The 22,879-nt window shown below is 44.4% G+C and overlaps 1 protein-coding gene across 5 annotated transcripts in view; it reads left to right on the top strand.

Moving 5' to 3' along the window:
• Window positions 1-22,879, top strand: part of LOC139239574 (talin-1) — a 313,415-nt gene that overhangs the window by 189,930 nt on the left and 100,606 nt on the right. For all 5 annotated transcript variants that reach the window (XM_070868357.1, XM_070868376.1, XM_070868368.1 and 2 more), the window contains 8 exons: window positions 894-1,061; window positions 1,393-1,687; window positions 5,258-5,424; window positions 7,855-7,983; window positions 16,808-16,921; window positions 18,933-19,046; window positions 21,470-21,604; window positions 22,434-22,562. In XM_070868357.1, coding sequence (XP_070724458.1) covers window positions 894-1,061; window positions 1,393-1,687; window positions 5,258-5,424; window positions 7,855-7,983; window positions 16,808-16,921; window positions 18,933-19,046; window positions 21,470-21,604; window positions 22,434-22,562 — 1,251 coding nt within the window. The remainder of the gene's footprint in view (window positions 1-893; window positions 1,062-1,392; window positions 1,688-5,257; window positions 5,425-7,854; window positions 7,984-16,807; window positions 16,922-18,932; window positions 19,047-21,469; window positions 21,605-22,433; window positions 22,563-22,879) is intronic.

The raw sequence follows: 22,879 nt of genomic DNA on the forward strand, positions 1-22,879 counted from the left end.
AATCCCCTGAACTTGCTGGTGGATTTGCACATTAATATCAGCATTGTTCACACTGTTATTTTTCCAGCAAGTTCTGGCCCAAAATGAGTTTTCTTCTTCTCTCTACATTCATCAGAGATAAACTTTGAGGTGCCAGTGTTCTAACAATCACATGCCTAGAATTTGGACGTGCCTAGATTTTGAATAGAAAATCTCACCAAACTGTACAACTCCTAAAGCTGATGGTCTCATTCATACCAAATGAACCAGGTCATTAAGCTGCATTATTAGCACCTATGACCTGAAGATTTGTAGTTAACCACCCCAGCAAGGGTTGAATACTTCCCAGAACAGTGCATGTTGGGATAAGTGCAAAGTGATTGTTGGCACTAATTTGTGTCAAATGAATATATTCCTAATTTAATTATTAATTTTGAATGACATTGCTTCAATCTCTAGAAAAGCAATTCTGGTCATCATGGAATTGTTAGAATTTTGTCCCAACTTTAAATTGCCTCTGTGGCTAGAGTTATCAGGAAGAAAAACTGTATATAATTTAATGTAAATGTTTTGTGCTATTCCAATGCAAAACACACTTGTATTGACAGTAATGTTCAGTCAAAGTAGATCAAATATGGTTTATTGGTACCATGAAAACTAGACTGTGCTTTTCAACATCTGCTGCACCTCACTGTCATCTAATAATGGTAGTGATTATTATATACATTGTTCTAGATTTTCAGACTGTTGCAGATCTAAATGAATTCCATTGTGCTGTAAATTGTGAGAATTGACATTTGTGTTAAACTAGATAGACTAATATTCCCAATGTTGATTTTCTTTTCAAATGTAATTACCTCAAAATAACAAGCTTCAGAACATGCCATCAATTTTCATTTTCTGACCACTTTTAGGACATGCTCATGCAACTGGCCAAAGCTGTAGCAAATGCAGCAGCAGCTTTGGTCCTGAAGGCAAAGAATGTGGCTCAGAAAACCGAGGATTCAGTTTTACAGAACCGTGTCATTGCAGCTGCGACACAGTGTGCACTTTCCACGTCCCAGCTTGTAGCTTGCACTAAGGTAAGTATTCCAAGCAGTTTTTTGGTTACAAACAATGTTTGTAGCATTGTTTAATTGGAGAAACGTGAATATCTTTGCATCTTTAGCTTATCTTAGAATTTAGATGATTTAAAAATTCAAACCATGGTAGCAGGCTGCCCTGATGATTAGCTCTGGTGACCTGTGCTATTATTGGAGCGGAGATTAATGTTTTCCCAAAAGTAGAGAACTTGCCTGGTTGTATTTATGGAAGTAAAAAATGGCTTTGTGAAATCAGATTCACCTAATTGTCCTTTGAGCATGCCTGTAAATCATTTGAAGTAATTTTGCACTCATGTCCCACTCCTTACAGGTTGTAGCTCCAACGATCAGCTCCCCTGTATGCCAGGAACAGCTGATTGAAGCTGGGAAACTAGTTGCCAAATCAGTGGAGGGATGTGTGGAGGCTTCGCAGGCTGCAACAAATGATGAGCAGCTGCTGAAACAAGTTGGTGTGGCAGCTACTGCAGTGACACAAGCCCTCAATGACCTGTTGCAGCATATCAAGCTATATGCCACTGGAGGACATCCATTAGGACGCTATGATCAGGCGACAGACACCATTCTCACAGTGACAGAAAATATTTTCAGCTCCATGGGGGATGCTGGTAAGGAATTTGTTACTCTGACTGGCCCATATATAATATATGCTAATGTGGAATGAATATTGAAAAAAGAAACTTCACAGTTATTATTCGTGAAGTATGCTTCCTATAGATGGAAAAATGTTACACACTAAGTTTTTTTGGGCCCAAGTTTCGGGCCGTGCCTAGAACGGCGCAGCCCTGACCTGGATGCCCGTTTTTCGCGCCACAAAGTGCGCCTAAAAAAAACTTACCTCTTCTCCGGCTCCCTGCGGGTCGTTTGGAGCTCGGCGCAGCGCAAGCTGTAGGGGGTGGAGCCAGGTCCCTGCGCTGAAAACAGTGCCGGGACCTCTGCACAGGCGTGCTACAGTGGGTGCACATGTGCAGTAGCTCCAGGCACCCAAAACTGTGTGGGAGGGGCTCGAAGCACGCAGCCCCTAGCCCTGGACAAATGGCCTCACTGGGGCTGCGTGCATGAGGCTGCCTCCCACGCCCAGCTCCTGCTTCCTCCGGACCCGACCCGACTTGACTCCTGCTCCCCCCCCAACCGAACCGCCCCCTCCCTCCCTCCCTTCTCAACCCCCACCCCCTCTTCCCCCCCCCCGGCCCCCTCTTTTCCTCTCCCCCCCCCGGGCCCCCTCTTCTCCCCCCCCCCCCGGGCCCCCTCTTCTCCCCCCCCCCCCGGGCCCCCTCTTCTCCCCCCCCCCGGGCCCCCTCTTCTCCCCCCCCCCCGGGCCCCCTCTTCTCCCCCCCCCCCGGGCCCCCTCTTCTCCCCCCCCCCCCCGGCCCCCTCTTCTCCCCCCCCCCACGGCCCCCTCTTTCCCCCCCCCCCCCCCGGCCCCTTCTTCCCCCCCCCCCCCGGCCCCCTCTTTCTTCCCCCCCCCCCGGCCCACTCTTTCTTCTCGCCCCGGCCCCCTCTTTCTTCTCTCCCGGCCCCCTCTTTCTTCTTCTTCCCTTCCCCCGGCCCCCTCTTTCTTCTCGCCCCCCCCCCCCGGCCCCCTCTTTTCCCCCCCCGGCCCCCTCTTTCTCCCCCCCCGGCCCCCTCTTTCTCTCCCCCCCCCCCCCCCCCCCGGCCCACTCTTTCTTCTCGCCCCCCCCCCCCGGCCCCCTCTTTCTTCTCTCCCGGCCCCCTCTTTCTTCTTCCCCCCCGGCCCCCTCTTCCCCCCCGGCCCCCTCTTCCCCCCCGGCCCCCTCTTCCCCCCCGGCCCCCTCTTCCCCCCCCCGGCCCCCTCTTCCCCCCCCCGGCCCCCTCTTCCCCCCCCCGGCCCCCTCTTCCCCCCCCCGGCCCCCTCTTCCCCCCCCCGGCCCCCTCTTCCCCCCCCCGGCCCCCTCTTCCCCCCCCCGGCCCCCTCTTCCCCCCCCGGCCCCCTCTTCCCCCCCCCGGCCCCCTCTTCCCCCCCCCGGCCCCCTCTTCCCCCCCCCGGCCCCCTCTTCCCCCCCCGGCCCCCTCTTCCCCCCCCGGCCCCCTCTTCCCCCCCCGGCCCCCTCTTCCCCCCCCGGCCCCCTCTTCCCCCCCCGGCCCCCTCTTCCCCCCCCGGCCCCCTCTTCCCCCCCCGGCCCCCTCTTCCCCCCCCGGCCCCCTCTTCCCCCCCGGCCCCCTCTTCCCCCCCCCCCCGGCCCCCTCTTCCCCCCCCCCGGCCCCCTCTTCCCCCCCCCCCAGGCCCCCTCTTCCCCCCCCCCGGCCCCCTCTTTCTCCCCCCCCCCCCCCCGGCCCTCTTCTGAGCGCAAAAATCTACACTTACTCCATTCTAAGTTAGTTTGGAGTAAGTTTTCACTGCCTAAACTTTCAAAACGGGCGTAAGTGGCTGGACACGCCCCCTTTTGGGGAAAAAAAAATCTGTTCCAAACTGAAACTGTTCTAACTGACCAGAACTGGAACAAACTAAATGCCGAGAATTGCAATTTCTAAGATACTCCATTCTAAACCAGTTGCTCCAAAAAAAACAGGAGCAACTCAGGCCGAAACTTGGCCCCTTTAATTCTCCAGTCCGGTGCCGGCCAGAAAATTTTCGGGAACACAGGAGGTCACACCGACCCCAGACTTAAAAATCCCACTGTCAGCAAAGTTTCTAGATGGGTTTCTGCTACATTGACTGGAATCCACAAGAGTCCAGTTGACATGAGGTGCCGTGCAGCTGTTGCACAGAATTCTCTGTTTAAAAAGAGCAAAACCGAACAACACAGAAGCATTACAGTTAAAAAGGAATGAAGTGTACTGCTGACCTGGGGCTGGCTGCTGCTCCTCCCTGCCGCCTCCGACTGAGGTGCCACAGCTGGGCCCGAAATGCTGCGCAACGACCCGGCCGCATTCTGCGCATGTGCTGTGCAGCATTTCGGACCCAGCTTTGGCGCCTCGGTCGGCCGCTGCGCTCCTCACTCCCTCTCCACGCCGACCCAACTGGGGAAGGGGCACCGGGGAGAGGGAAAGTGGCTGGCTCCAGGACACAGCGCCGGTTGTGATCCCGACAGGAATGATACTGGGCCAGGGATGTTGCTGGACCAAAGAGTCCCGGAATGGAGGTGTACAACCTGTAGTTAAATCTGATGGTGCCCAAATCTTTCATCATTCTCATTAAATTAATTAATGTGCGTATAAATTTAATTGCGTTTTTAATTCTCTTTCTGCCAATTTTCTATCCTCTGCTGAAGGTGTTGATTCATTACTGTGGTATGATTCCACAGATGGCAACACCTCGAGTACCTTGCTCAATTGCCATTCTTAATATGTTAGCCTGGACAGTGAGTATAAGCAGTCCATTTGATTGAGCGATGTATAATGCACTTTTCCACCATGAGTGGATGGATTATGGTCAGGAGTGAGATCACTGGGTGACTTTATTCCTTTGCCTTTCTAGCCTAAGGTCACTGAGGCAGATTGTAGTTCATTCATTACTGTCCCAGCTGAGAGCTAACTCAGTTCAGACTAAGGGTTGAACCTGGGACCTTCCTGGACTGCATGATTCAGCTACTCACTGTCTTAACTGCTGAACCATCATCTGGTAATTAATAATCTTATAAACCGAACATAGTGACTAGATATTAGCTTCTATCATTTTTATACAGATAATTTTATTTTTGCCCCCTTTGGAAAATGGCTTGTGATGTTTAATGAACGAAGTTGCATATTTTTAGCACCCATCACATTCTCACTGTCCCAGCTAACTAAGTACTTTTAATAAAACGTGTAGTCACTTTGTAATGTAGTCAAACACAGTAGTCAACTTGGGCACAACAAGTTGCCACAAACAGCAGTGTGATACAAGACAGGATAATCTGTTTTATTGGGTTGGTTGTGGGTGCTCCTCTGCGAATAGCGTCCTGGGATATTTTATGTCCACCTGAGAGGGCCTCATTGAGGCATTGTATCTGAAAGACAGTGCCTCTAACAGTGCAACACTCCTTCGGTACTGCAGTGAAGTATTAACTTGGAATATGTACTTGTGCTGCTGCAGTGCATCTTGAACCCAAGACCATCCCTGAATCAGATGAGAGTACTACCACTGAGCCGTGGCTGACACACAATGTTGAAAATACAGCTGACTGTTTGGAATATTGATTGAATGTTAAATACAATTTCTCTCCCTCCCACAATAGGCGAGATGGTGCGACAGGCTAGAATTCTAGCCCAAGCTACTTCAGACTTGGTCAATGCCATTAAAGCTGATGCTGAAGGTGAATCTGATCTTGAGAACTCCAGAAAACTGCTCTCTGCGGCCAAGCTATTGGCTGATGCCACAGCGAGGATGGTGGAAGCTGCAAAGGTAATGCTGAAGTTTTTGCATCTTTGTTGTGTTTCTGTCCCACACCACAGTATTTTGAATGCGTTTTATAGGTACAAATTCTCCTCCTTCACACAACTTGACTTATCAGCCCACACTGGACATATAATTTTTCATGCATCTTCTCTAGAGCCTCTATAACGATTGCTATGTAATGAGACCAAAAATGGTTACAATACTCTAAATTCAGGCCTTACATTGCCTAAGTATAGTGCCCTTCATTTTATATTCAGTGATCCTAGCTCTGTGCTTTTAAGAGTACATTGATACAGCACGTGAAGAATTGAGAGCGATTTGTAGCTATGGCTGAAAATATGGCTTTTGGCACTGTGGGGAGATAGGTCATTCTTTTTGCGCTAATTTACTCATGTAATTGAATACATAACTCTTGAAAAGATTCAAATTTACCCCATGTGAGGTGTAGCAAATATACTAGACATAGAGATAGTTTTCTTTTTGTGTTGGCTTTTTCTTTTGTCATTGTACATACAGGGTTAAAAATGAGGTTTACTGACTGAAGAGTTATCTTAATACACGGTAGCCCCAGGAAGGATGTTATACCTGTGGTAACTATCCAAGGAAGGGGCCAAGCCATGCAATTCAAATGTTACTATGCTGTGGGTTTTGTTTGAATATTTATTTGATTGCTCACTTTATCAGAGTTTGAGATACAGATCTAAATTTCCTTTGTCCTGGTCAAAATTTTGTAAGTGTTTTTTGTCCTGCCTTGTCTCAATTGATTAGTTGACCTGAAGCCAGAGAGCTATAGGTAGTCCAAAGAGGTACCTTGCAAGGTTAGCTGCAAATCACCACGTACGGTTCATATTCAGGGACATTACTGATCGGCCCACTCCACCGTGAAGTTTAGTACGAGTGTTTTCTAACACTCCGAGAGGAACAGTTAAGCCTGTAACTACAATAAATCTGCGTTGCATCATTACTGCTCTTTATTGTACCACCTTCTGAGGTCGAGGAAGATCACCTGAATGCATGTGATCTATCTAGCAAGGTAAAATACGGTGGCGAGGATTTTATCTGAACTCTGGGCTTGCTATAAATGACAAAAGTATTGGTCATGGAAAACTCTAGATCAAGGACTCACTTGAGACAGAACTTGAGGGGGGAAAAACACTTTTAGGGGAGCAACAATCCAAAAGATGTTACAAGAATACACTAGATATAAGAACATAAGAAATAGGCCTTTCGGCCCTTCGAGCCTGCTACGCCATTCAATAAGATCGCGGCTGATCATCTACCTGAAATCCATGTTCCTGCCCAACCCATATCCCTTGATTCCCTTAATATCCAAAAATCTATCAATCTCTCTCTCGAATTTACTCAACAACTGAGCCTCCACAGCCCTCTGGGATAGAGAATTCCAAAGATTCACCACCCTCTAAGTGAAGAAATTTTCCTCATCTCAGTCCTAAATGGCCGACCCCTTAATCTGAGACGGTGACCCCTGGTTCTGGACTCCCCAGCCAGAGGAAACATCTTTCCTGCATCTACCCTGTCAATCCCCGTAAGAATTTCTTGTCACAATACATGAGTATCACAGTGATGGGTAAAGAACTGGATTCCCTAAACAATTAGGGTTCAGCTCACAGTCCCAAAGCAAACAGTAGGGCATACACCCAGTTCTGTGTTGAGAAATTAGTTTATTTTGGACAAGCTCAAGGTAGATTCTTTCACTGAAATAATCTCTGGAACATTGATATTGGTACCAGAATTTTAGTGATGAATGTAAATGACAAGATTGAAAAGAGGCTGCTAATTTCAACAATTGTGCGCGTCCTTTTTAAAAAAAACAGTTCTGATGAAGGGTCACAGACCTGAAATGTTAACTTTGTTTCTCTCCTCAGATGCTGCTTGACCTGCTGAGATTTCCAGCATTTTCTGTTTTTATTTCCGATTCAAGCATCTGCAGTATTTTGCTTTTGTAAAAAAGAACTTATTTCCTTCTCCAGTATGATCCAAGAAAAGTTGCAACAATATAAACTTCCCTGTTTTTATCACTAATTTGAGAAGTGAGCCCATGTTTTGAAATTTGAGGGTATACTTGTTACACTAACAGTAGAAATTATTCTCAAATTAGAAGAATTGCACAATAGACTTTCATTAGAGACAGAAAATGCTGGAAAATTACAGCATACCATTTGAGTTTGAACGGAAAAAGATCGATTCATTTCAAAGGGAAAGCATTAAACACTTCTCATTCATGTGCTGATCGATGTGCTGTGCATTTCCAAACTATTTTTGTTTATTTCTTGACACTTGTTTATGGAGGAAACCATCAATGACCTTTAACCATATTACACGCATAATAATTAAGCTGGGATTTCACGTTGACTTGAATGATATAAATCCTAAGTCAATGTGTTAAACTCTGTTTTTCTATTATTGTGCTTTTAGGGTGCCGCAGCCAATCCCGACAGTGAGGAGCAGCAGCAGCGGTTGAGAGAAGCTGCTGAAGGTTTACGAATTGCAACCAATGTGGCAGCACAGAATGCCATTAAGAAGAAATTAGTGAACAAACTAGAGGTGGGTGAATACAGTGACTTTACAACGATGAGTTTCATGATTAGTTGAATGTAAACAGTTCTGTTATTAGACTTGTAGATAGTTAAAATTTAAGAACATAAGAGCAGGAGTAGGCCATTGGGCCCCTCGAGCCTGCTACACCATTCAATATTCAATAAAGGGGTATTCAATATTCAAGAAGGTTCGACAGCAAGGAAAAGGAGGTGGGGTAGCGTTGCTGGTTAAAGAGGAGATTAACGCAATAGTAAGAAAGGACTTTAGCGTGGATGATGTGGAATCTGTATGGGTAGAGCTGCGGAACACCAAAGGGCAGAAAACGCTAGTGGGAGTTGTGTACAGACCACCAAACAGTAGTAGTGAGGTTGGGGATGGCATCAAACAGGAAATTAGCGATGCGTGCAATAAGGGTACAGCAGTTATCATGGGTGACTTTAATCTGCATATAGATTGGGCTAACCAAACTGGTAGCAATACAATGGAGGAGGATTTCCTGGAGTGTATAAGGGATGGTTTTCCAGACCAATATGCCAAGGAACCAACTAGAGAGCTGGCCATCCTAGATTGGGTGATGTGTAACGAGAGAGGATTAATTAGCAATCTTGTTGTACGAGGCCCGTTGAGGAAGAGTGACCATAATATGGTAGAATTCTTTATTAAGATGGAGACTGACACATTTAATTCAGAGACTAGGGTCCTGAACTTAAAGAAAGGTAACTTCGATGGTATGAGAAGTGAATTTGCTAGGATAGACTGGTGAATGGTATATAAAGGGCTGACGGTGGATAGGCAATGGCAGATATTTAAAGATCACGTGGATGAACTTCAACAATTATACATCCCTGTCTGGCGTAAAAATAAAACAGGGAAGGTGGCGCAACCGTGGCTAACAAGGGAAATTAAGGATAGTATTAAATCCAAGGAAGAGGCATATAAATTGGCCAGAAAAAGCAGCAAACCTGAGTACTGGGAGAAATTTAGAATTCAGCAAAGGAGGACAAAGGGTTTAATTAGCAGGGGGAAAAATAGAGTATGAGAGTAAGCTTGCAGGGAACATAAAAACTGACTGCAAAAGCTTCAATAGATATGTGAAGAGAAAAAGATTAGTGAAGACAAACGTAGGTCCCTTGCAGTCAGAATCAGGTGAATTTATAATAGGGAACAAAGAAATGGCAGACCAATTGAACTAATCCTTTGGTTCTCTCTTCACTAAGGAAGACACAGATAACGTTCTGGAAATACTAGGGGACAAAGTCTAGCGAGAAGGAGAAACTGAAGGAAATCCTTATTAGTCAGGAAATTGTGTTGGGGAAATTGGGACTGAAGGCTGATGAATCCCCAGTGCCTGATAGTCTGCATCCCAGAGTACTTAAGGAAATGGTCCTAGAAATAGTGGATGCATTGGTGGTTTTCCAACATTCTAAACATAGAAACATAGAACATAGAAACATAGAAAATAGGTGCAGGAGTAGGCCATTCGGCCCTTCTAGCCTGCACCGCCATTCAATGAGTTCATGGCTGAACATGCAACTTCAGTACCCCATTCCTGCTTTCTCACCATACCCCTTGATTCCCCTAGTAGTAAGGACTTCATCTAACTCCTTTTTGAATATATTTAGTGAATTGGCCTCAACAACTTTCTGTGGTAGAGAATTCCACAGGTTCACCACTCTCTGGGTGAAGAAATTCCTCCTCATCTCGGTCCTAAATGGCTTCCCCCTTATCCTTAGACACTGGATCAGTTCCTATGGATTGAAGGGTAGCTAATGTAACCCCACTTTTTAAAAAAAAAAAGGATGGAGAGAGAAAACAGGATTATAGACCGGTTAGCCTGACATTGGTAGTGGGGAAAATGTTGGAATCAATTATTAAAGATGCAATAGCAGCGCATTGGCAAAGCAGTGACAGGATCGATCCAACTCAGCATGGATTTATGAAAGGGAAATCATGCTTGACAAATGTTCTAGAATTTTTTGAGGATTTAACTAGTAGTGACATGGGAGAACTAGTGGATGGTGGTGTATTTGGACTTTCAAAAGGCTTTTGACAAGGTCCCACACAAGAAATTAGTGTGCAAAATTAAAGCACATGGTATTGGGGGTAATGTATTGACGTGGATAGAGAATTGGTTGGCAGACACGAAGCAAAGAGTAGGAATATACGGGTCCTTTTCAGAATGGCAGGCAGTGACTAGTGGGGTACCACAAGGTTCAGTGCTGGGACCCCAGCTATTTACAATATACATTAATGATTTAGACGAAGGAATTGAATGTAATATCTCCAAGTTTGCAGATGACACTAAGCTGGGTGAGCTGTGAGGAGGATGCTAAGAGGCTGCAGAGTGATTTGGACAGATTAGGTGAGTGGGCAAATGCATGGCAAATGCAGTATAATGTAGATAAATGTGCCACTTTGGTGGCAAAAACAGGAAGGCAGAATATTATCTGAATGGTGACAGATTAGGAAAAAGGGAGGTGCAACGAGAACTGGGTGTCATGGTACATCAGTCATTGAAAGTTGGTATGCAGGTACAGCAGGCAGTGAAGAAGGCAAATGGCATGTTGTCCTTCACAGCGGGAGGATTTGAGTATAAGAGCAGGAAGGTATTACTGCAGTTGCACAGGGCCTTGATGAGGCCACATTTTGAATATTGTGTACAGTTTAGGTGGTCTAATCAGAGGAAGGACATTCTTGCTAATGAGGGAGTGCAGCGAAGGTTCACCAGACTGATTCCCGGGATGGCAGGATTGACATATGAAGAAAGACTGGATCGAACAGGCTTATATTCACTGGAATTTAGAAGAATGAGAGGGGATCTCATAGAAACATATAAGATTCTGACTGGATTGGACAGGTTAGATGCAGGAAGAAAGTTCCCTATGTTGGGGAAGTCCAGAACCAGGGGTCACAGTCTAAGGATAAAGGGTAAGCCATTTAGGACCGAGATGAGGAGAAACTTCTTCACTCAGAATTGTGAACCTGTGGAATTCTCTACCACAGAAAGTTGTTGAGGCCAGTTCGTTAGATATATTCAAAAGGGATATGTGGCCCTTACGGCTAAAGTGATCAAGGGGCATGGAGAGAAAGCAGGAATGGAGTACTAAAGTTGCAAAAATGATCAGCCATGATCATATTGAATGGTGGTGCAGGCTCGAAGGGCCTACTCCTGCACCTATTTTCTATATTTCTATGTTTCAATAAGGTCATGGCTGATCTGATCATGGGCTCAGCTCCACTTCCCTGCCCGCTCCCCATAACCTTTCACTCCCTTATCGCTCAAAAATCTGTATCTCCACCTTAAATATATTCAATGACCTAGCCTCCACAGCTCTCTGAGGCAGGGAATTCTACAGATTAACACCCTCTGAGAAGAAATTTCTCATCTCAGTTTTAAATGGACGAGCCCTTATTCTGAAACTATGCCCCCGAGTTCTAGATTCCCCCACCAGGGGAAACATCCTCTCTGCATCTACCTTGTCGAGCCCCCTCAGTATATTGTATGTTTTAATAAGATCACTTCCTCTTCTAAACTCCAATGAGAATAGGCCCAACCTACTGAACCTTTCTTCATAAGTCAACCCCTTCATCTCGGGAATCAATCTAGTGAACCTTCTCTGAACAGCCTCCAATGCAAGTATATCCTTCCTTAAATAAGACCAAAACTGTACGCCGTACTCTAGGTGTGGCCTCACCAATACACTGTACAGTTGTAGCAGGACTTCTCTGCTTTTATATTCCATCCCCCTTGCAGTAAAGGCCAACATTCCATTTGCCTTCCTGATTACTTGTTGTACCTGCAGACTAACTTTTTGTGTTTCATGCGCAAGTACCCCCAGGTCCCTTTGTACTGCAGCATTTTGTAATTTCTCTCAATTTAAATAATTTTGCTTTATTTTTTTTCTGCCAAAGTGGATAACCTCACACTTTCCCACATTATACTCCACCTGCCAAATTTTTGCCTACTCACTTAGCCTGTCTATATCCCTTTGCAGATTTTTTATGTCCTCCTCACAACTTGTTTTCCCATCCATCTTTGTGTCATTAGCAAACTTGGCTACGTTACACTCGGTCCCATCATCCAAGTCATTAATGTAGATTGTAAATAGTTGAGGCCGCAGCACCGATCCCTGCAGCACCCCACTAGTTACAGTTTGCCAACCTGAAAATGACCCATTTATCCTGACTGTTTTCTGTTAGTTAGCCAATCCTCTATCCATGCTAATATTACCCCGAGCCCCGTGAACTTTTGATGTGCAATAACTTTTTATGTGGCACCTGATCGAATGCCTTCTGGAAATCCAAATACACCACATTCATTGGCTCCCCCTTATCCACCCTGCTCGTTACATCCTCAAATGACTCCAGAAAATTTGTCAAACATGATTTCCCTTTCATAAAACCATGCTGACGCTGCTTGACTTTTTTATGCTTTTCCAAATGTCCTGCCACTGCTTCCTTAATAATGGACTCTAGCATTTTCCCAACGACAGATGCTAGGCTAACTGGTTTATAGTTTCCTGCTGTCTGTCTACCTCTTTTTTTTTTAAATAAGGGCATTACGTTTGCGGTTTTCCATTCCACTGGGACCTCACCAGAATCCAGGGAATTTTGGTAAATTGCAACCAATGCAGCCACCATCTCTGCAGCCACTTCTTTTAAGACCTAGGATGCAAGCCATCAGGTCCAGGGGACTTGTCCACCTTTAGTCCAATTATTTTACAGAGTACTTTTTCTTTAGTGATTGTTTTAAGTTCCTCCCTCCCTGTAGCCCCTTGATTACCTATTATTGGGATGTTTTTAGTGTCTTCTACCGTGAAGACTGATGCAAAATATTTGTTCAGAGTCTCTGCCATTTCCCTGTTCCCTATTATTAATTCCCCAGTCTCATCGTCTAAGGGACCAACATTTACTTTAGCTACTTCAGTGTCACTTTTATTGCTGTTGATGCGATCTTGCTGCGCACAAATTAGCTGCTGCGTTTCCTATGTTACAATGGTGGCTGATGTGCAACGGTCACCACACGTTAAAAAAATTCACGCACCGGCATCCTCCACCCCTTCAATTGGAGTTCAGGACTGGAACATCGGGTCCTTCATTGAAACATCTGTGAACTCGTGGAAGCAAGTCATCCTCGTTCGAGGGACCGTCTATGATGAATAGTGATTTCACTTTAAAAAGTACTTAATTGTTTGGGAAACATTTTGAGATGATCTGAGGCCAAAAAATGCACTATATAAATGAAAGTTTGTTGTTTCTTGAGAACTCCTTTCTCCTCCCATATGATGTAGATTGCCTTGAATAAGCTCAGTAACTGAGCTTCAGTAAGTCCTCCTGGAACCACTCAACCTGTGTTGCCCAGGACACTTAGGGTTCCAGAGGTTCCCACTTAATTGGAAGTTCTACTCAACACCGTTTCCACTACCATTACCTGGCTGCTGAATGGTGCAGTCTGAGAGGGAAAAAAAGTTTTGACAAGTGTATATGGCTCCTGGTGGGGTGGAGTGTAAAATGTTGCAAAACATGGTGTATCGCAGTTGTGGGGGTGCGGACTGGTTGGGCCGGATGCTCTTTACCTCTCCGCCATTGTTCATAGGTTTATATGTAACCTCCAGGACTGCTGACCGAGGGCTGTGTGGCTCTGTCAGCCGGCGCGGACACGCTGGGCCGGAATGGCCTCCTTCTGCTCTGTAAATTTCTACGTTTCTCTCTCTTTTTATATACCTGTAGAAACTCTTGCTATGTTTTTATATTTCTTGCCAGTTTACTTTCATAATCTATCTTCCCTCTATTATTTTTTTTAGTGTGAACGTGATTGACTTGCATAATGCAAAAATTGATGGCTCAGTTGTTAACTGTTAAGTGAAAAGTGATACTGAGGCACACTGATAGGAAGGTCTCCATTTTGCTTTGTGCTGAAATATCTGATTGCAACCACCACAGGTGGTGGTATTTCCATTGGTCTGAGCCCCTGAGCAAAGCGAGTGAAAATCAGGTGAAGATGATATTCCTGGTCTTTAGTGTGGATATGAGCTTTGGAGAAAAATAAGATCAAGCAACACTCTTACTGTCTCGGTTCACACACAAAGTATAGCTACTTGGATTAGGCGGGGTCATCCAAAACACAACAGACAACATGGTTGATTCTTAACTGCCCTCCAAAGTAGCCTAGCATGTCACTCAGTTGTATTAAGCCGCTACAAAGAATAGGAAGAGTAAAACCAGATGGGCTACCCGGCTGCAACCTAGGGATTGAATTATGGCACACTCAGCCCAGTTAACCCTGCAGAGTCCTCTTCACCAGCATCTGGGGACTGGTGCAAAAGTTGGGAGAGACTAATCAACCAACAGCCTGACATGTGTTTGATTTTGTGATTAGGACTCTCAGCCAATGTCCCAGGCTCCTCCATCCCTGGGTCTGTCCTATCCCATCGGCAGGACAGACCCACCCCCAGAGTCGGATTGGAGTTGCCCTTGGAGTCCTTAATGTTGACTCCAGACCAATGAACTCTCATAGCTTAAGTTCAAACCTGGGCACAAAAACCTCTTGCTGATTACCACCTACAACCCTCCTTCAATTGATGAATCGGTACTCTTCCATGTTGAACACCACTTGGAGGAAGCATTGAGGGTAGCAAGGGCACCGAATGTACTCTGGGTGGGGGACTTCAATCTGCATCACAGTGTGGCTCGGTAGTACCATAACTGATCAAGGTGGCTGATTCCTGAAGGACCTAACTGCCAGACTGGGCATGTGAGTGGTGAGGGAATAACCTTGTCCTCACTGTTGCAGCTGCATCTGTCCATGACTACTGTATTCATAGGAGTTACCACGCACAGTCCTTGAGGAAACCAAGTCCCGTTTTACAGTGAAAACCACCTCCATCGTGTCTTATGGATAGATTAAGAGTACATCTACCAGCTCAAAACTGGACATCCATGAGGCACTGTGGGCCATCAAACAGCAGCTGAATTGTATTCCACCATAATCAGTAACCTCATGGCCTGCCATATCCTTCACACTGCCTTCACCATCAAGCCAGATGACTAACCCAGGTTCAACAGGATGAATCCAATTTGGTCAGTTATCACCCAATTAGCCTACTTTCAATCAACAACAACGTGATTAGCATCATATCCGCCAGCTTAAACATCCACTCCCTCCACCACCAGTGTACTGTGGCTGCAGTGTGCAATATCCACAGTATGCACTGCTGTAAGTTGTATAAGCTTCTTGAAAATACCTCGCAAACTTGAGTTCCGCCTCCGAGAAGGACAAGGACAGCAGGTGCATGGGAACACTATCACCTCCCAAGTCACATAGCATCCTGGCTTGGACACTCAAAGCTGTTCGCTTATCTTCACTGTGTCAAAATCCCAGAGCTCCCTACCTAACAGGATTGTAGAGTACCTTCACCACATGGATTGCATCAGTTTAAGGTGGTAGCCCATCACCACCTTCTCAAGGGCAACGAAAGATGAACAGCAAATGCTGGCCTTGCCAATAAAGCCTATATCCTAAGGATGTATTTTTTTTTTAAAACTGCACTTCACATGAATTATCATTTGTTGATGAGAGCCTGTCAATTTTTTCATGAAATCCATTAAGGTTTTTTTGTTTCACCACCCATTCTGGTCATTTGTTCTACTTGCTTACCATCTAGTTCTACCTCCCCACGACCTTGCCACCCCTCCACTACCTCTGATTTGTCACACAGCTTGTCCGACATCCAGTATTGTATGAGAAGAAATTTCCTCCAATTAAATATTGGGCACTGTTTTTGGCCCCCGCCACAAATTCCATTCCCTAGTTACCAAATCCATCCATCTCCCTGGCTGCTATCTGAGGCTGACCAGACTGTTTGTAACACTATATCCTCTCCATCACCAAGACCAGCTACATCCATCTCTAATATCACCTGTCTCTGCCTCTGCCTTAGCCCATCTGCTACTGAAGCCCCCATCCATGCTTTAGTTACCTCCTGGTTCGACCATTCCAATACACTGACCTCCGCAAACTTGAGTTCATTCAAAACTCTGCTGCCCATATCCTATGTCACATCAAGTCCCGTTCATCCATCACCCCTGTGCTCACTGATCTGCATTGGCTCCCAGTCCAACATCGCCCCGAATTTAAAACTCACATCCTTGTGTTCATGCACTGTTACTCATTGTTGGCTAACAACCAACCGTTTACCAATCCATTTTAATATATTCCCATCTATCCCACGTGCTTGGACTTTGTTTAGTAGCCCAAGTTGTTACTGGATAAGTAAACAAAAGGCGTGGACTAACAATCCAGAAATTGAGTGTTCAAATTCCACCATGGCAGTTTGATAATTTGAATTTAGTTTAAATAAAAATTAATCTAGAAATAATAAGCTAGTATGAGGAAAAGTGATCATGATACTGTCATTGTTGTAAAAACCTAACTGGTTCATAATGTACTTTAGGGAAGGAAAGTCATCCTTACCCAGTCTGGCCTATATGTGACTCCAGTCCCACACCAACGTGGTTGACTCAGAGCTGCCCTCTGAAGAGGCTTAAAAAGCCATTCAGCTGTGAAAGCCCACCACCACCACCACAAGGGCAACAAGGCATTGGCAATAAATGCCAGCAGTGCCCACAACCCAAGAATATACATTGTGAGACTGTGAAATGCATTTCTGAAATCCAGATAGGTAACTTCCACTACTCCCAACTAATAGGTCTTTTTTTAAATTCAGGTATTGTGTATGGTTACTAAACTACTCTAGTTTTGTAAGAGGTGGTGGGAGGGCAATAAATCATTAAATGTGATTTATTTACTGTGACTTTTTTATATTTTCAGAATGCAGCAAAACAGGCTGCAGCTGCTGCCACACAGACAATTGCTGCTGCTCAGAACGCTGCTTCCTCCAATAAGAACCCAGCTGCACAACAACAAATGGTTCAAAGCTGCAAGGTAAGTTTCAGAATCATCACAGAATAGTACAGCATGGAAGGAGGCCACTCGGCCCGTCGCGTCTGCGCGGCTCCTTCGAAGAGCAATCCAGTTAGTCCCTTCTGTGGATTTAGTTTATATAATGTTTTGAAGGAATATTTTAAAGTCAAGCCTTCTATAAACTGCCTTATCCTTGGTCAAAAGGGTGGGAAAGAGAAAAATACCTATTCCCATCCCGCCCCTCAAGTCTTGCCATGGGGAGGAGGAGGAGGCACCTCGTTGCGAGTGCCATTATTCTGATGACTAAGGATGGTGGAGGAAATCTGATGGCATTCATAATGGACCAACCAGTATGTGTTTTTTTTTAAAAAGAACCAGCCTGAGATTTTTTTCTTATCAAACACTTGAGCATAAAGAAGTTGTCGGCTGGAAAGAATTCTTTATGCAGTTGGTAATGGCGATGAACTACATTGTCTGTTCCAGTACTAACATTTGAATATTACATTTGATACATTGTAATTCGTGCAATATGCATTTCAAGTAGCATTTTCAAACAGAAACCTGTTTTGAGGAGCTCTCGTGTTCACTATTTGATATGACAATTATTTAAATGTTAATTCGTTATAACAGTAATGTAACTGTCAATGACTGATGAATTTGGAAATCTCACCCTTTGACTATTTTAATTACATTTTATAGGTTAATTTGTATTTACATAGAATTACATAGGATATACAGCACAAAAACTGGCCATTCGGCCCAAACAGTCTGCTGCCATTTATGCTCCACTAGACCCTCCTCCCATCTGTCCTCATCTAAATCTATCAGCACAACCCCTTATTCCCATCTCCCTCATGCTTATCTAGCTTCTCCTTAAATGCATCTATACAATTTGCCTCAACCACTTCCTATGGTAGTGAGTTCCACATTCTCCCCATTCTCTGGGTAAAGAAGTTTGTTTTGAACTCTTGGTTACTGTCTTATATTGATGGCCTCTAGTTTACTTCATCCCCAAAATGGAAATGGGTTTAGCATAATTATTGATATGATGGGAAATATGTAGTTTCTTTGAGACACATGAACCCTTGAATGTGTTATCTTCTCCCAAATCTGTGCCCATCTTTCCCGTGACTGTTTGAATCGCTCCAGTCAGATTTCTATCCCCGCCACAGTACCGAATGGCCCTAATCAGTCACTAAAGACATTCTGTGTGACCATGGTCCACTCCCTCCTTATCCTTCTTGAGCTCTCTGCAGCCTTTGCACTTCCTCCATACCACTTCCTCCAGTGCCTCTCCTCCATTGTCCAGCACAGTGAAACTGCCCTCACTTAGTTCCACTCTAGCTTATCAATCATAGCCAGAGCCTCACTTCCCTACGTGCGTTAACTCTGGAGTTTCCCAAGGATCTAACCTTGTTCCCCTCTTCCTTACACATGCTGTCTGTTGGCAACATCAACTGAAAACTACGATTCGGTTCTACTAGGTGCTCACCACTATCTCTCTACCAGCTTTTTTGACCCCTCCCCTGTCTTCCGCTCGCCCATCACCCTCATACATACTGACCTGCATTGGCCCCCAGTCATCCAATGTCTCCAATTAAAAATGCTCATCCTCATGTTTGCATCGCTTCATGGCTCATCCTTTCCTATTTCAGTAACCTTCTCCAGCAGTGCAACCCTCAGAACTCTGCATCCCCACTTGCGTCACCCCATCAATGATGGCTATGCATTCAGCTGCCTCGGCCCTAAGTTCTAGATTCCTCTCCTGAAGCTGCTCCACGTCCCTTTCTGCCTTAAGACCCTTCTTAAAGCCCGCTTTGACAAAGCTTAGTCTCCATCTCAATATCTCCTTTTTTGGCTCCATGTCGATTTTTGTTTTCCGATTGCGTTGTGTGAAGTGCTTGGGATGTTTTTTGATAACATGCATGATGTTGAGATGGGCGGAATGACCCTCCTCATCTCGCAGGATCTCTTTGAAATGTAATGTTTAGGACTCTTTAATGTTTATTGTAAATGTTTTTTTTATTTGCAGTTTGTTGCTGAGCAGATCCCAATGCTGGTCCAAGGTGTGCGTGGCAGCCAATCACAGCCAGACAGTCCCAGTGCCCAACTGGTCCTCATTAGTGCAAGCCAGAACTTTCTCCAGGTAACACATTATCTGTAAATAGAGCAAACCAAACTGCTGCAAGGATATAAACCCATGTGTTTGTTTGAGACATGCTTAAATGTTGTTAACTGTTTGAATAGAGATTATGAACCTAAAAGGACTGACTCTTCCCTGTAGGTCATGTGAAGTAACAAACCTGTTTCGTCCAAATATTAAACAATCTTTGGTATTGAGCTACGCAAACAAGTGGTGTTGATACTAACCACTGTACAGATATAAATGATTTTTTGAGCAAAATTTGTCCCATTGTCTTCGGCCCCTGCCGCAAACGCTGTTCCCTCGATTCGATCCCCCTCCCTGGCCACTATCATTTTGTTGACGAGAGCCTGTTGATTTCTTCTTGAACCCCATTAAGGTTTTTTGTTCCACCACTATTCTGGTAATTTATTCAACTTACTTACCTACAGCCTTATTAGTAAAAGTTCCTCCTAAATTATTATTATTTTTTTTATTGGTTCATGGGACGTGGGCATCGCTGGCAAGGCTAGCATTAATTGTCAATCCCTAAGGTGGTGGTGAGCCATCGCCTTTTCCCGCTGCAGTCTGTGTGGTGAAGGTACTCCCACAGTGCTGTTAGGGAGGGAGTTCCAGGATTTTGACCCAGCGACGATAATGCAGTAGTGCTATATTTCCATGTCGGAATGGTGCGTGACTTGGAAGAGTACTTGCAGATGGTGGGAGTCCCATGCGCATGCTCCCCTTGTCCTTCTCCGTCATTGAGGTTGCAGGTTTGGGTTCTTATTTTCCCTTTGAGTCCCCCAAGGATCAATGCTGGGCCCCCTCCTATTTCTCATCTCCATGCTGCCCCTCAGTGACATCATCCAAAGACGAGTTTGGTTCCTCCACTGCCTATGATTTGTCACACTGCTTGACTGACATTCAGTATGTAGATGAGCAGAAATTTCCTCCCACTTGAATATGGGAAGAATTAGGTCACTGCCTTTAGTCCCAACCACAGACTCCGGTTCTTAGCCACCAATTTCGTTGCTCAGTCACTGAAGCTTAACCAGACTGTTCACAACCTTTAGTACCCTATTTGACTCCAAGCTGAGCTTCTGACCCCATATCCTCTCCATCACAAAGACCACCTTTGTAACATCGCCTGTATCCACACGTGTCTCAGCTTATCTGCTGTTAAAACCCTCATTAATGCTTTTGTTATCTCTAGACTGGACTATTTCAATGCTCTCCTGGCTGGCCTCCCATCTCCTATCTTCCATAACTTGATTTCATCCAAAAGACTGCTGCTGTTCTAACCTCCAAGTCCCGATCACCTATCATCCCTTTGCTCACTGACTTATATTGGCTCTCGATCCACCAATGCCTCAATTTTTAAATTCTTGTCCTAGTATTCAAATCCTTCCATGTCATTGTCCCTCCCCATCTTTCTAACTTCCTCCAGCCCTACAACCCTTCAAGAACTGGACCCTTGTGTATTCCAACTCCTTTCGCTCCATCTTTCGCAGCGTGCCCTCAGCTGTCCAGGCCCTAAACTCTAGAATTCCCTTCTTAAACATCTGTATCTCTTCACCCCTCTCTCCTCCTCTTAAGACCGACCTTAAAACTTCGCTCTGACTAAGCTTCTAGTCACCTGTCCTAATTGCTCCTCCATTGGCTCGGTGTCTTGTGCTCCTGTGACGTGCCTTGGGATGTTTAAATATGTTAAAGGCGCTACATAAATGTAAGTTGATTAACAAATAACTTTTGTTTTCCTCCAACGCTGACTAATTTCTCACCTACTATTTTGGTGGATCATGCGCCACAGATCATTTCCAGCCAAGAAAGTTAATGGCCTGCAGTTAGGTCTCTGCCAATTCTGCTTTTGTTCTTTCAAAATTTCTATTCAGTTTGGTAACTCATGCTCAAGTATGGTTCTACATGTTCCAGCAGATCTTCCTTCCCCAGGAGGTGTCTGGTCTGGGCTTTTTTTTCTTCTAAAAGAACCGATCCTGAGGGAAGTTAGCAGCAAAGTGCAAAATTGCGCACTATTTCATGAGGTTTGGCATTGCGTTATAGCTAAAATAATCCTTTATAGTCAAGTTGCTCAGATGCAACCATGATTTTTAAATTTAATCATTGATAATCATAGTCAAATTGTTGAGCATCTATGGACTTCTACATGGACATTCATCCATTGACAATTCAATTTAAGTACTTTGCATTACTGAATATTTTTCTACATTCAATATCATATGTTCATTAATCCATTTGCCTATTCTCAAGGTGTTTGTTAACCATATTCTGTAAAGATTCTTGCCAATCCACAGCTACCCAGGTGATATATTATAAATACCTATTGAGGATTATAATGGCTATAAAAACAAGTGTTTAACAAGTATCCTACAACATGGCCAAAGAGTGAAGTCATATTGCTTTTAGCTGTTGTTCACTTTGTTTCGTAGCCTGGTGCTAAAATGGTTGCTGCTGCCAGAGCTACAGTTCCTACCATCGGAGACCAGGCCTCAGCCATGCAACTGAACCAGTGTGCAAAGAACCTGGCAAACACTTTACAAGAGTTGCGAGCAGCTGCACAGAAGGTGAGTAAAATATGACCGTTGTAGGTGTTGACTTTATATGATTAACAGAAGGATGGGCAGCATCAGGTTAACAGTATATTTAAGATATTTCTGTTCAGCTTCCACGATCAGTACAGGGACCAGGTGTCAAATAAAAATCCATGGCAAAGGAAAATGGGTACTTAGTTCCTGTATGTGTGTATGTATATGATGTATATATTTTTTGGACAAATGAGCATGGAATAAATAGGAAGTAAGTGAAGGATAAACTGAATAATCTAACAAAAGCATATGTAATTTTTCCTCCCTCCAATTTTCTGTGCTCCTTTTGTGTCATTTTGATCAAAATATTTCAATAGTCATACAAACTTCCCTCCTTAGCTTTCAGGTACCTCCAGTAAATATTAAATGTCAATGAAATGTTAACAAGGTTGTCCTATTCCAGAAGATTTAGATCAATAAAGTGTTGTTTTTTTTATGAAATCAAATGGACAGAAGTGTTAATTTTAATATAGTTTGGAAGATTTCTTGTAATTATACTTTAAAATAAATGAGAGATATGTAACTTGTGTTCCTAACACAAATGAGACTGCACACAGGGAGGTTAAAGTAACAGTGACCTCAGTCTTTATTAAGATACTCCAGAGTGAGGAACAGGCCTTGGGGGCCAGCTTATATATAGTGCTCCCAAGGGATGCTGGGATCCCTTGGGACTTCAGGGGATGCGCTCCCTGGTGGCGGAACATGGGAGTGCATGCTTTACAGATACACAACAGTAACCGTTGGCTTGATATACTATAAACTGATAAAGTTACAAGTAATTTGCTAAAGACAAGTATTCTTCATATAGGCACAAGATGCCTGTGGTCCATTGGAAATAGATTCTGCCCTGAACCAGATCAGAACACTGGAGAAAGATTTGCAGGAAGCAAAAGCAATTGCAGCAGAAGGGAAGCTCAGACCGCTGCCTGGAGAAACGGTAATGAGACACTCTGCTTATGGGTTCTATGTTTAATCGATGAAAATAAATTTTAATATAACATATTTGTAGTAAACAATCAAAATAGTTATAACTGTACCTCTATTATTCTGATCAGACTCCACTGATTCAATTCATATTAACAAGGACAAGTTATCATGGTGGTACAAAGGCAGGAGTGTTTCACACCATCAAAAGGGACTATTGTATTTTTGAGGCTGATATGCCAGATAGTTTCCTTGAGCTCAGCATCAAAGACCACTCTAAGTGAGCATTCACTCCTTATGAACTGGAATGCGTCTTTACCTGTCCGATAT

This window comes from Pristiophorus japonicus, chromosome 2, assembly GCF_044704955.1.
Source record: "Pristiophorus japonicus isolate sPriJap1 chromosome 2, sPriJap1.hap1, whole genome shotgun sequence".
Classification (NCBI taxonomy): Eukaryota; Metazoa; Chordata; class Chondrichthyes; family Pristiophoridae; genus Pristiophorus; species Pristiophorus japonicus.